At 43.6% G+C, this 12,340-nt stretch overlaps 1 protein-coding gene across 1 annotated transcript; it reads left to right on the top strand.

The window, feature by feature from the left end:
* Nucleotides 1-542: 542 nt before the first annotated feature.
* LOC122564639 (lipocalin-like) lies at nt 543-7,854 on the top strand. Its single transcript, XM_043719729.1, has 5 exons — nt 543-655; nt 2,246-2,359; nt 6,190-6,291; nt 7,035-7,060; nt 7,715-7,854. Exons 1-4 carry the CDS (start codon nt 616-618, stop codon nt 7,058-7,060), a joined length of 282 nt encoding a protein of 93 aa, XP_043575664.1. The 5' UTR covers nt 543-615; the 3' UTR covers nt 7,715-7,854.
* Nucleotides 7,855-12,340: the final 4,486 nt, after the last annotated feature.

Here is a 12,340-nt window from a genome sequence, read left to right as displayed (position 1 = left end):
AAATGCGTTGGGCAAGGGGGAAGACTGGCCAAAGGCTTAGTGCGAGCCAGAACCCTGTTCAACATCTATCCAAAACAGCTGCCAACTGTCACATCCCATAGCCTTATCCATTCTTGGGATATCTATCCTTGTGCACCTGAAAGCAAACCCTGCACTGTAACATGATACCATTCATAAACAACAGCAGCGCATGACATTTCCCATTGATTCACTTAACAATCCTTTAAAATCCCACCCCAGAATCATCTCCCTCCCTTTAATACTTCCCACCCAGTCTAATCCCACTTTCCCCCTCACTCCCTGCAGCCTTTAATATCCCTCCTAGTCTGATCCCACTCTTGCCCCTCACTCCCCGCATTCTGCAATTTCTCCCTCAGTCTAATCCATTCTCCTGGTCGCTACATAGCCGTTTAGACAAACCCACTCAACTGTGCAGCTCTCATTGTCTAATGACAAGTGGTAGCCTGATTGTTACATATTATCTGAAGGAAAGTTATTATGAGCTTTTGGATTTGGTATGTTTCTGAGAATCACAGAAAGCTTTGCAGTGTATTAATTGCGTCTTTTTATTCCTGCAGGCGGGGGAAATGTTTGCAGATAATCTTCCCTTACAGGATGACAGGACGGGAAGGGCAATTCTTCTTCCACAGTGACCGTCAGTACCCACTTCAATGTGTACTCTTGTGGTGCTTCTGTTTAGCCACAGCCATCTTCCTTTGTTCTTGCCTCAATATCTCTTGTGTTCCCTACTCCTGCTAGCCTTGCCCTTCACACTAACTGGCCCTGAACTCTCGTCATCTCATTTTTGAGAACCTCCCACTTGCCAGACATCCCTTTACCTGTGATTAGCCTCCCCCCAATCAACTTTTGAAAGTTCTGGTCTAATACCATCACAATTGGCCTTGCTCTAATTTATAACTTTAAATCCATGGGCCTATTATTTTCCATAACAATTTTAAAACTAGAATTATGGTCATGGGTCCCAAAGTGCTCCCCTAACACCTTGGTCACTAGCCCTGCCTTATTTCCCAAAAGAAGGTCATCCACACATCGAATGAGAAAATTTTCTTGAACGCATTTAACAAATTCCTCCCCATCAATTGGATTTGGAGACACTGGTGTTGGACTGGGGTGTACAAAGTTAAAACCACCTGATGAAGGAGCAGCGCTCTGAAAGCTAGTGCTTCCAAATAAGCCTGTTGGACTATAACCTGGTGTTGTGAGACTTTTAACATTGTACTCCCCATCAAAGCTCTCAACATTATGGCAATCCCAGTCTATGTTTGGAGAGTTAAAATCCCCTCCTATTAAAACCCTATTATTCTTGCAGCTATTGTGATCTCCCTCCAGATTTGCTCCTCAGTTTCCCTCTGACTATCGGGGGGCTTTTCATCCATCCCATAAAAAGATCACCTCCTTATTTCGCAGTTCCATTCATATAGCTTCACTGAACAATTCCCCTCCCTAAGTACAGCCGTGATGTTTTCCCTGGGGCAGCATGGTTGCTCAGTGAATAGCACTGCTGCCTCACAGTGCCAGGGACCCAGGTTCAATTCCCGCCTCGGGCAACTGTCTGTGTGGAGTTTGCACATTCTTCCCGTATCTGCATGGGTTTCCTCCGGGTGCTCCGGTTTCCTCCCACAGTCCAAAGATGTGCAGGTTAGGTGAATTGGCCATGCTACATTGCCCGCAGCAGTAGGTGCATTAGTCAGGGGTAAATGTAGGGGAATGAGTCTGTGTGGGATGCTCTTCGGAGGGTCGGTGTGGCCTTGTTGGGCCGAAGGGCCTGTTTCCACACTGTAGGGAATCTAATCTAATCAAAAATGCGACTCCCCATTCTCTCTTGCCTTCCATTCTATCCTTCCAGCATGTACCCAGGAACATTAAGCTATTATTTCTGTCCCTCCCTCTGCCACCTTTCTGTAATAGCTGTGATATCCCAGCCCCGTGTTCCCATGTGTTCATGTGTCAGGTATGGAATTGAAATAAATGCATTTTAATTCATCAGTCTTCCCTCATTTTTTGATGGAATTGCTATTGTCACGAAACGTCCTGATGTGTGCAAGATGAAAGCGTTCGTTGACCTGGTCTTTTGACAGCAGGACTGAATTATTAATTTTTTGGTTTACCAAGAGATTAGTGTTCTAAACTCTCTCTCAAACTCTCTCTCCTATTTCATATATTGCTGTGTCCAGGTCTATGGCGAATATTACACGACATGTAATATGTTACTGTCTCTGTTCAGGTTGGAACAATGACCATGACGTATATGTGACAGAAACGAACTATGATGAATATGCTTTGATACACAACACCATCGTGAAAGGGCCAGAAGTCACAACCCTGATAAAGCTGTATGGTAAGAGGCCCTGTTCCTGATATCTTTCACATTAAAGTAAAACTGAGGCCCATAAGGGAATCCAATGGTCAGAGCTAGGAACTGTTGCACTGCCCAGGAAGTGTAACCTCTCCCTTATTTATACTCACCACTGAGTGAATGCTCTATGTGGTCTTGTAGGAAATTGTATTATTTATTGTTACTGCTGAGAAGAAAGTCAGATTTGGACTTCGAGAAGGTGTTTGACAAGATACTTTCGAAAGGTTGGTGGTGGTATATTGGCATGGATTGAGAATTGGCTAATGGGCAGGAAACAGTGAGTGGAATAAAGGGTTCTTCTTCAGGTTAGAGACCTACGGCCCGGGGTGTTCCACAGGGATCAGTGCTGGAATCGCAGTTGTTTTTAATTTATATTAATGAGTTGGAAGAAGGAAGCAAATAAGCTGTAGCTAAGTCTGCACACAATGCAAAAATAATTGTGAGAGGGATACACACAGTTTACAGAAAAAGATATTGATAGGTTAGGTAGGTGGGCAAAAGATTAGCAAATGGAACATAATGTGAGAAATGTGAAGTTGTTCATCTTGGAAGGGAGAACAAAAGAACAGAATATTATCTAAATGGGAAAAAACTGCAGAAAGCTGGAACATAACGGGACTTGGGTATATGTGGGCATGAAACATAGCAAGCTAGCACACATATGCAGCAGGTAACTAGGAAGTCTAATGGAATGTTGGCCCTTCCTTCAAGGGAGTTGGAAAATATGAGTAGGGAAGTCTCACTGTAACTGTACAAGGTGCTGGTGAGACCACATCTAGTGCACTGAGAGCATTTTGGTCTCCTCTTTTAAGAAATATATTATTTGATTGAGCCAGTTCAGAGAATGTTCACCGGGTTAATCCCTAGCATGGAAGGATTGTCTCACGAGCAAAGGTTAAACAGGTTGGGACTCTACTCACTGGACTTTAGAAAAATGGGCGGTGATCTCATTGAAACATACAGGATTTTTAAAGGGCTCGGAGAGAGTGAGGACTGCAGATGCTGGAGATCAGAGTCAAAATGTGTGGCGCTGGAAAAGACAGTAAGTCAGGCAGCATCCAAGGAGCAGGAGAGTTGATATTTCGGAATGAAGGGCTTCTGCCCGAAATGCCGACTCTCCTGCTCCTCAGAGCTGTCTCTTATCCTCCAACTCCCTTGAAATAAGGGCCAACATTCTATTGGCCTTCCTGGTTACCTGCTGCATCTGTGTGCTAGCTTGCTGTGTTTCATGCCCACATGCTCGCAAGTCCCTTTGTATTCCAGCTTCCTGCACTTTTTGATTCTTAAAGAGCTTGACAGGATAAATGCTGAAATGATACCACCTCATGTGAGTGTATGGGACCAGAGGGCATAGTCTCAGAGTAAAGTGGTGCCTTTTTAAGACTGAGATGAGGAGGAAATCCTTCTCTCAGAGAGTTGTGCGTCTTTGGAACTCCCTGATACAGAGAGCTGTGGGAGCAGAGCACTTGTGTATAGTTAAGGCTGAGACAGATTGATTAGTCAGAGAATTAAGGCTTATGGGGATGTGAGGAACATGGGATCAGCCATGATCTGATTGAATATCAGAGCAGGTGCAAGGGGCTGAATGGCCTCCTCCTGTTCCTATTTCTTATGGTCTTATGGTCTTGTATGCCAAGCAGACTGTGCCCCTGAGTCCAGTTTAGATCAAATACACCAGTCTCAGATTTGGTGGAATGCACAGTGAACATTTTCTTGGTAAATCCTTTCAGTTGTCACAGTCTGCCTCCTCAGTGACAGTGTCAAGTACAAGGGGTGCCAGGCTGTGCCCTCAAGCTGGGTATTTCCCTGGCCTGCTGTTGGTGAGGAATTTGTGGTGAAGATGGAAAACAGCTGATATTGGTGTTGACACACATCAGGAACTGTCATGTTGCTGACTGGCTTCCCGTTCCCATGTCCATCTCTCCATCATCACCGCAATGGTCCTAGTCATCCCTGAACAGCTCCACTCCTCTCTATTTGAAAGGAATGAGGAGTTTTGTATCCAGAACCCACCCCCACAATATGCCAGTCCTGGCCCTTGATTCAGGTGTTAATGTGCTCACATCTCCAGCAGTGAGAGAAGGAGAATGATCAGATGAGATGGGAATGGGTGCAGGAGCACTTGTGGGCATGCATAACATACCAGATGATGAGTGTGCTAATGAGTTAAATTTCTGTCTGTGTCTGTGTAACATTCCTCCCACATGTACAGGTTAGGGTGGATTGGCCATGCTAAATTGTCCCATAGTGCCCAGGGATGTGCAGGTCAGGGTGGATTGGCCATGCTAAATTGTCCCATAGTGCCCAGGGATGTGAATGTTAGGGTGGATTGGCAATGCTAAATTGTCCCATAGTGTTCAGGGATGTGCAGGTTGGGTGGATCGGCCATGCTAAATTGTCCCATAGTGTCCAGGGATGTGAATGTTAGGGTGGATTGGCAATGCTAAATTGTCCCATAGTGCCCAGGGATGTGCAGGCTAGGGTGGATCCAAGTTGTTAACTTCGTTATGGGTACTATCTATTCCTTCCTGTGACCTATCCACAATCTCATTACTTTCCTCTTCTTCCTCATCCATATTACTATTCGGTAATATCTCTTCATCTACTTCAGTCTTTTTATCATTCATTTTAGTTTTCTTGATTAACAGCCGCCTTTTATCTGAAATTTGCTTTGCAGTCTTTGATCCTAACCTTTCCGCAATCAATTTATTAATATTCCTTTTGCCAGCAAATTCTAACTCTAAATTTATCAACATATTCACTTCTTCGGCTGACCACACACCCTTCCTACTATTCTCATTACTATCCTCTTTCTTCCTACCTTCACTGCTCTCAGTCTTCCTCTTCTCATTCCTCAAATTAGGGTGTGCATGCCGCTCATGCTGCCCAAGGCCTCTGGCTGTACTAAATCTTAAGGGACATAGATCACATAAATACTTCTTCAATTCCATCTCCACATTACTATTACCAATATTCACACTAGCATCGATCTCAACATTTAAATTATCAGTAACCCCCTTGGTACATTTCGAAAAATGGCAAGCCACTGCCTGGTAGCTACCCTCCCAGCTACACTTACTGCACCTTATCCTAATGGCCTTAATCCCTTTGCATATTAATTTGCTAAATTGTCCCATAGTTCCCAGGGATGTGTAGGTTAGGGTGGATTGGCCATGCTAAATTGTCCCGTAGTGCCCAGGGATGTGCAGGTTGGGTGGATTAGCCATGCTAAATTGTCCCATAGTGCCCATGGCTGTGCAGGTTAGGTGGATTGGCCATGCTAAAGTGTTCTGTAGTCAGCAGGCTATGTAGGTTAGCCATGGTAGATGTGGAGTTACCAGTTTAGGGTGGATTGCTTTTTGGAGGATCAGTGCAAACTTGATGGGCCAAGTGGCCTCCTTCTTTATTGTAGGGATTGTATTTGTTTTCATTTAGCATTATTATGCTTTGGACAGTTTGCATTGGCAATGAGTTCCACTATGTATCTGATACAGGTTCAATGGATGTTGAATCTCACTGGAAGTCAGTTCCATTGAAATCCATTGTTGATAAGATATGGGTTCCACAGTCATTAAAATCACTGACATGGCAGAAATTAAAGGTGACACTGAATATTACTGCATGTACCATATTCCATCAGCACTGCCTATTGTTGGGTAACAGTGTCAGATGATGGCTGTGGTATCTCAGGGATACTGATTATTGCTAGTGTAACAATAAGTGATTGGTTTGTACATTACACTTAAAAAGTGCTGGACATTGATTATATTTTCAGAATGTTAAGTGATGTCTTGATGTTCTTCATGTTTCAGGCAGAGCTCAGGAACTGAGACCTGAGCTCCTGGAGAAGTTCAGACAGTATAGCCTGGCACATGGAATGGAGGAAGAGAACATTGTAACTTTTGCTAAGCAAGGTAACTATTATCATGTTGAACGGAAAAGAAATGAACACTCCTGACCATCTGCAGTTAGATAGGTCACACTCTCATACAGTCAAGAAAATGGGAGTGGGTGGAGGCAGGAATACATTAGCTACTGTAGGACTTGAGTTCAATTTTGACTCTTGGTATCTTAAGAGAGTAGATGAGGCCATTCCATCCATCTTGCCTGTTCTGACTCTTTGGAAGAATAATTCAATTAGTCCCATTCCCTTTCCCTCGGTCCAGTAAATCATCTATTTTAACAAATTTTGCCAAGTTTCCTTATGAAAGTCAATTTTGAATTTTCTTCCAGATCATACTGACTCATCCTGCTGAAAAAAAAACTTATCTCCCTCATTTCTCTTTTCAATTTTACAAAAATTTAGTTTTGGTTTCATTGCGTTATTTAAACATTTGAGACAAACGTCTTCAGGATGTTAGGATTGTTTGGAATTTCACAATGTGTCTTGCTCCCTGATCACTATTGAGTCAACTCACCCTGTGGGAGCACAGCATTCGGAACGTGACTCCTCAGGAATCTTGGCTGATGGACTGAAGTCTTTGGTGTGGGTTTGACTCAGCAAGACAGGGAGATGTTAACTGAAGCAAAAGTGATGGCTGTACTGGTGTAGACACAGATAGGGTGTGGGATTCAGCAGCAGTTTAAGTAACTGAAGGATTGTTTTTCCATTGAAGTATGAAAATTAACCTTTTCTTCTTATTTGATCTCTTTTCAGATGAGTGCAAACCGACCCCTGCTTAGGTCAGTCTTTGTACACTATCTCTGTTTTTTGACAGGCTTTCAGGATTATTGACTGTTCATTGGTCCCTTCCGGCTAGGATAGATGAGATTTCTGGTGATAAGTTGAATCAAGGCCCCAGTAGTGAGATGTTGGACCAAGCCATTACAGCCCTGACAGTCTGAATGCCTAGTATTGGATGCAGTCAGGTGTTTGGTAACTGGCCAGTCATCAGGGTCAATCATGGCATTGGAGCAGGAAGCATTACAGTACCCAACGTGGTATGGTAGCCTGAAGTGGACCAATTTCAGGTCCATGCTGGTGAATTACATGGTTTTAACTAGCTTAACTGTGGTGGTACCCATAAAGGCCTGACTTTTGTCATATGGTCCTTACCATTCAAAATGTGTAAGCAATTCTATGGAGAGAGAATGACCACCTAATGATTACATATGAAAAATTCTGAAAACTCAACAAAGGAAAATCTAAACTCCCTTCTTCAAAAGACAGAGTGCCCTGGGGATCAATTGGAGGTTTCAAGACTGAGATCAACAGATTTTATTTCGAGGGGTGATGGGGGAATCGAAGATTACTGAGCAGAGCTATGGAACTGGAGGTTTGGGACTGTTCAAGTAATGGGGACACAGAGCTAATTACAATTTTGAATCTTTCTGCAGGACTGAACAGCCGGGTCTGTGCTAAAGTAACTACACAGGAGGAAATAGTTGCATTACCAACCTGCTCCACGCCTTTGATCACTCAAACATTGTAGACTGCATTTACACAGCCAGCAATTAATAAAATCACCATAATCACACATTGTCTCTGCCTGAGTCCTTGTTGAGGTCCTATCGAGTGAATTCGTGTGCAGGAGGAGGTCATGTGCGTGGATCTGTGCAGTTTCGACAAAGTGATAAAACATCAATGTTATATCAAGGGATCTGTAAATAACAGGCAGGATTCACAGAGGTCATGGTCAATATTTACCACAATCCACAGAGATGTTTGGCTTTATTTGTGCCCAGTTTGTGTCCCTGCTGCACTCCAAGGTCTTCCTGTCTCTTCGAGGGAAGACTGCCCCACAGCTTGTCTCTACCAAATCACCTCTCCTAATGTGTAAGATGGACAGTGAATTCAGGGAGCATTATGTGTACCTGTTGGTTAATCTCACAAGAGGACAGCTGTGGTGAGACTGTCACATATGCTGCATGGTCCAGACCAGCAGTTTCAGAGCTGGGAACACACTGATTTTTACTTTTATAAAATACCTCGGTTGAAACTGTAACTAATCATTCACTGCTGTAATAAAGCAGGAATCCATTCTTGATGAGAGTCAGAGTGGACAGGCAAGTAGCAAAGTTTGCTGACAACATGAAGCGAAGTTTCACAATAATTAATGTCACAGGAATCAGAAGGTTCCAAAGGAACAATGGTGGATTGAGTGAGTGACTCTGACTGTGGCAGACAGAGTTCAATGTGAGAAAGAAAAACTTGGGGGGAAAAAAGGGGGTTTTCTCAATGGGGAGAAGTTCGGAACTGTGAGCATGGGCCTGAGTGCAGAAGTCACTCAAATCAAGTGAGCGGATCCAAACCAGAATGAGAAAGGTGAATGGAAGTTCGGTTGAACTTCCCCATTGGGCTAGAATACAAAAGCTGGAAGTGGTTCAGAACTCTGTCTGGCCTACAACTGGAGAGACTGTGGCCAGTCATGGACAGCAGCATCAATTCACTAGAAATACACCAGTACTAAAAGATGAAATGATCAGCCTGGGTGATACAGGTTAATCCTAGATGTGATCAAATTGAAATAATGAAGGTGATTAAAGATTTGACAAATTGACAGACAAAAACTATTTCTCGGGTGGTATTATCCAGCAGACCGGGAGTCTGGCTTAAAGTTCTGCTCAGGGCAGAGGCCAGGAAGCACTTTGTCACAAAGAGACTGGAAACCTGGAACCCTCGCCCCCCCAAAAATCTGGCAAGGCTGTAGATCAACTGAGAAGGTCGAAACTGAGAGCGGTAGATGTTTCTTACACAAGGAATAGGGAACTGGACAAGTAGAGAGCGTTACAGATCAACCATAATCTAATTGGATGATAAAACAGGATTGAGGGGCAGAATGACCTTTTCCTGTTCCTAACACTGTAACAGATCAACTGGGAAATCAGTCAGTGGATATTTATACCCCCACGACCAATGTGCTGAGTTTCGGTGAGAGAGTCGGGCCAGAGGGAGGGGACATCCTCGTTTGTTCTGCGCTCACTCACTCCCCTCATTCATCAGCCAATCAGCATGGAGTCATCAAGTTCAGCAAAGGCCCTTCAGCCTATTAAGTCCATACCACTAAAGATATGCTACTACATTCACTAGTCACACTTTTCCAGATTAGGTTCTTTGCTTTAAATGTTATGACATGTGAAGTGCTCATCCAAGTACTTTTAATTTGTTTCGACTTAATTTGATTTGATTTATTATTCACTTACTTTTTAAAGATTGTGAGATTTCGCATCTCAACTACTTGCCCAGACAGTGCAATCCACATCCTTGGCCGGGGGAGGGGGGGAGGGGGTTGGGGATGGTGGGGGTGGGGGTGCACTCTCAGATTTTCCTCAAATCCGTTCTAAATCTCCTGCCTGTCACTTTTAAATTATGCCCCATTGTTAATGATCCTTTGGCTAAGGGGAACAGTTTCTTTCTATTCATCCTGTCCAGGCTGCTTTTAATCTTAAAAGCCTCAATCAGGGCCCCTCTCAACCTTCCCTACTCCAAAGAAAACTACTCACGCTTATCCTCTCTTCATCACTGAAATGCTCCATCCTAGGCAACATTCTGGTGAATCTCTTCTCTACCTCTGATGAATTCCTGATGAAGGGCGTTTGCCCGAAATGTTGATTTTCCTGCTCCTCAGATGCTGCCTGACCTGCTGTGTTTTTCCAGCACCAAGCTCTAATCTTGTCTCTACCCTTTCTGTCCACTCACATCCTTCCTATATTGTGGTGACCTGAAATGTACACATTACACCAGCTGTGGCCTAACCAAAGTTCTGTACAGCTTCAACATGACCTCCCTGCTCTTACAACTGATGAGGGCAAGTGTCCTGTATGCCTTCTTAATGACCCTACTAACCTTCTCTGCCAACTTCAGGATCTTTCCACAAACACCCTCTGTTCATCTGAGCTTCCTAATGTCCTTCCATTCATTGAGTTCTCCTTTGTCTTGTTACTTTTCCCAAAGTGCATCACCTCACATTTATCCGGGTTAAATTCCATCTGCCACTGGTCTGCCCATTTGATCGTCCTGTAACCTAAGTCCTTCCTCCTCACCATCAACCACCCTGGCCCATCTTTGTGTCATTTGCAAACTTATTGATCATTGCCTTTATATTCTCATCTACATCCTTTATGAATGTCGTAAATAATAAGGGACCCAGCACTGATCCAGCTTTCTACCACTACCCTCTGTCTTCTACCACAAAGCTAATTTTGGTTGTATCTTGCCAAGCTGCCCTGGATCCCATGAGCTTTTGCCTTCATTATCAATTTCCCATCTGGGACCTTGTCCAAGGCCTTGCTGAAATCCATATAAATTCCATCTACTTCCCTACCCTCAATCAAACACGTAGTCACCTCTTTGAGAAGTTCCATCAGATTTATTGGGCATGATCTGGCTTTGACAAAACCAAATTCATTTTAAATACATTTTCATGGGTTGAGAGTGCTATTGTCACATTTATCTTATTGCCTTGACCTATACCCATTTGGTATAAGTGAGTGGTTGTGGAAAGGCTATTTTAGAGTTGGGTCTTAGAAAATCTTCACTTAGTATCTGCCCATGGAATTTCAATCGGATGCGACTGGTCACTTATCAGGAGTGGGATCCTGAGCCTCCTTTTGTCCATCTCCCTATCCCAGGGCCACTAAAGTTAGTTGTAGATCATCAATGAGTGTCTGTCTCTGATCAGAGAACATAACACTGAGCAGCAAAAGGTGGAAGGGTGTTCAGTTCAACTACATTTCAAGATGTACGGGAAAGCCGATGATATTGCTCCCAAAGCAAATTCAGAATTTCATTGCTCGGGGGGGTGGGTCCTGATTGAGGTACTTAAGATTATAAGGGGCCTGGACAGGATGAACAGAAAGAAATTGTTCCCCTTAGTCAAAGCATCATTAACAAGAGGGCATAATTTTAAAGTGACAGGCAGGAGGTTTAGAAGGGATTTGAGGTTATGATGTTGCAATGTTTCCAGCAACTCTTTATCTTTTGATGAACGATTAACCAACATAAACAAAACAGAGAGGTCAGTGAATGTCCTTTGCAGCCTTGGACAGGGCAGCTGTTTGCTTTACAAAGTTTTTTTTGTTGAGCACAAGGACATGGATGAAGACTATCTGGTTAACGACAAAAGCAATTTATAAATTCAGCGCTCATCAAGGCAGACTGTTGCAACTTCAGAACTTGATGATTTTGAAGTTACAACATTAATGCTTATGGCTGTAGGTGACCTAAGTGTTTCCTGTTCATGGAATGTCCCTCATGCTGTGTACCTGGTTATAAATCGACAAAACCCAGTGCATAGCATGACCTAATACATATCGTGTCTCCCACTTGCCCTTCTCACACTCCTATCTGCTGGATAAAAGTCTCAGTGGAACGAGGTCGGATTACAATTCGATTAGCATTCACTACTTGGCAATAGCTCAGTGCTGTTATCATGAGACTATTAATCCAGAAGCTCAACTAATGTCCTGGGGTCTTTGGGTCAAATCCTAGGTCTATTGATGACCACGAAACAATTGTTGGAGACACCCATTTGATTCATTAATATCCTATTACCAGCTTTTGCCCTCTCTGTTAATTTGACTCCAGCAGGTGTAGCACTGTAGCATAAAGGGTAAGTATCATTATGTTAATGAATAGCAAAGTTATTTAGAGAGACACACTTGGTTCCAGAACTGAGCCAGAGGGGTTCTGGAATGTTCTCCCCCAACCAGCTATGTAAATAATGTAATTCATTCATAAAAGCTCACTGTTCATTAGTATGAGGAGGGGCCTACCTTCCTGTACATCCTCAGCATGAGGCACAACATAGTGGCAGTGGCAAAACCAAATATAGCTTTTCTCAAAGCACGGTGGCACAGTGGTTAGCACTGCTGCCTCACAGTGCCAGGGACCTGGGTTCAACGCTAGCCTCGGGCGACTGTGCAGAGTTTGCACATTCTCCCCATGTCTGCGTGAGTTACCTCCAGTTGCTCCAGTCTTCTGCCACTGCAGGTTAGGTGTATTGGCCATGGGAAATGCAGTGC

This window comes from Chiloscyllium plagiosum, chromosome 30, assembly GCF_004010195.1.
Source record: "Chiloscyllium plagiosum isolate BGI_BamShark_2017 chromosome 30, ASM401019v2, whole genome shotgun sequence".
NCBI lineage: Eukaryota > Metazoa > Chordata > Chondrichthyes > Orectolobiformes > Hemiscylliidae > Chiloscyllium > Chiloscyllium plagiosum.
This window is presented reverse-complemented; position numbering and strand designations above follow the sequence as displayed.

What these genes read in the sequence shown, in the direction of transcription:
- LOC122564639 (XM_043719729.1), top strand. Translation starts at nt 616, where the DNA reads ATGACAGGACGGGAAGGGCAATTCTTCTTCCACAGTGACC. An exon ending in AACCCTGATAAAGCTGTATG is followed by an intron (nt 2,360 to 6,189) that starts GTAAGAGGCCCT and finishes TTCATGTTTCAG; the next exon opens with GCAGAGCTCAGGAACTGAGA. An exon ending in TGTAACTTTTGCTAAGCAAG is followed by an intron (nt 6,292 to 7,034) that starts GTAACTATTATC and finishes ATCTCTTTTCAG; the next exon opens with ATGAGTGCAAACCGACCCCT.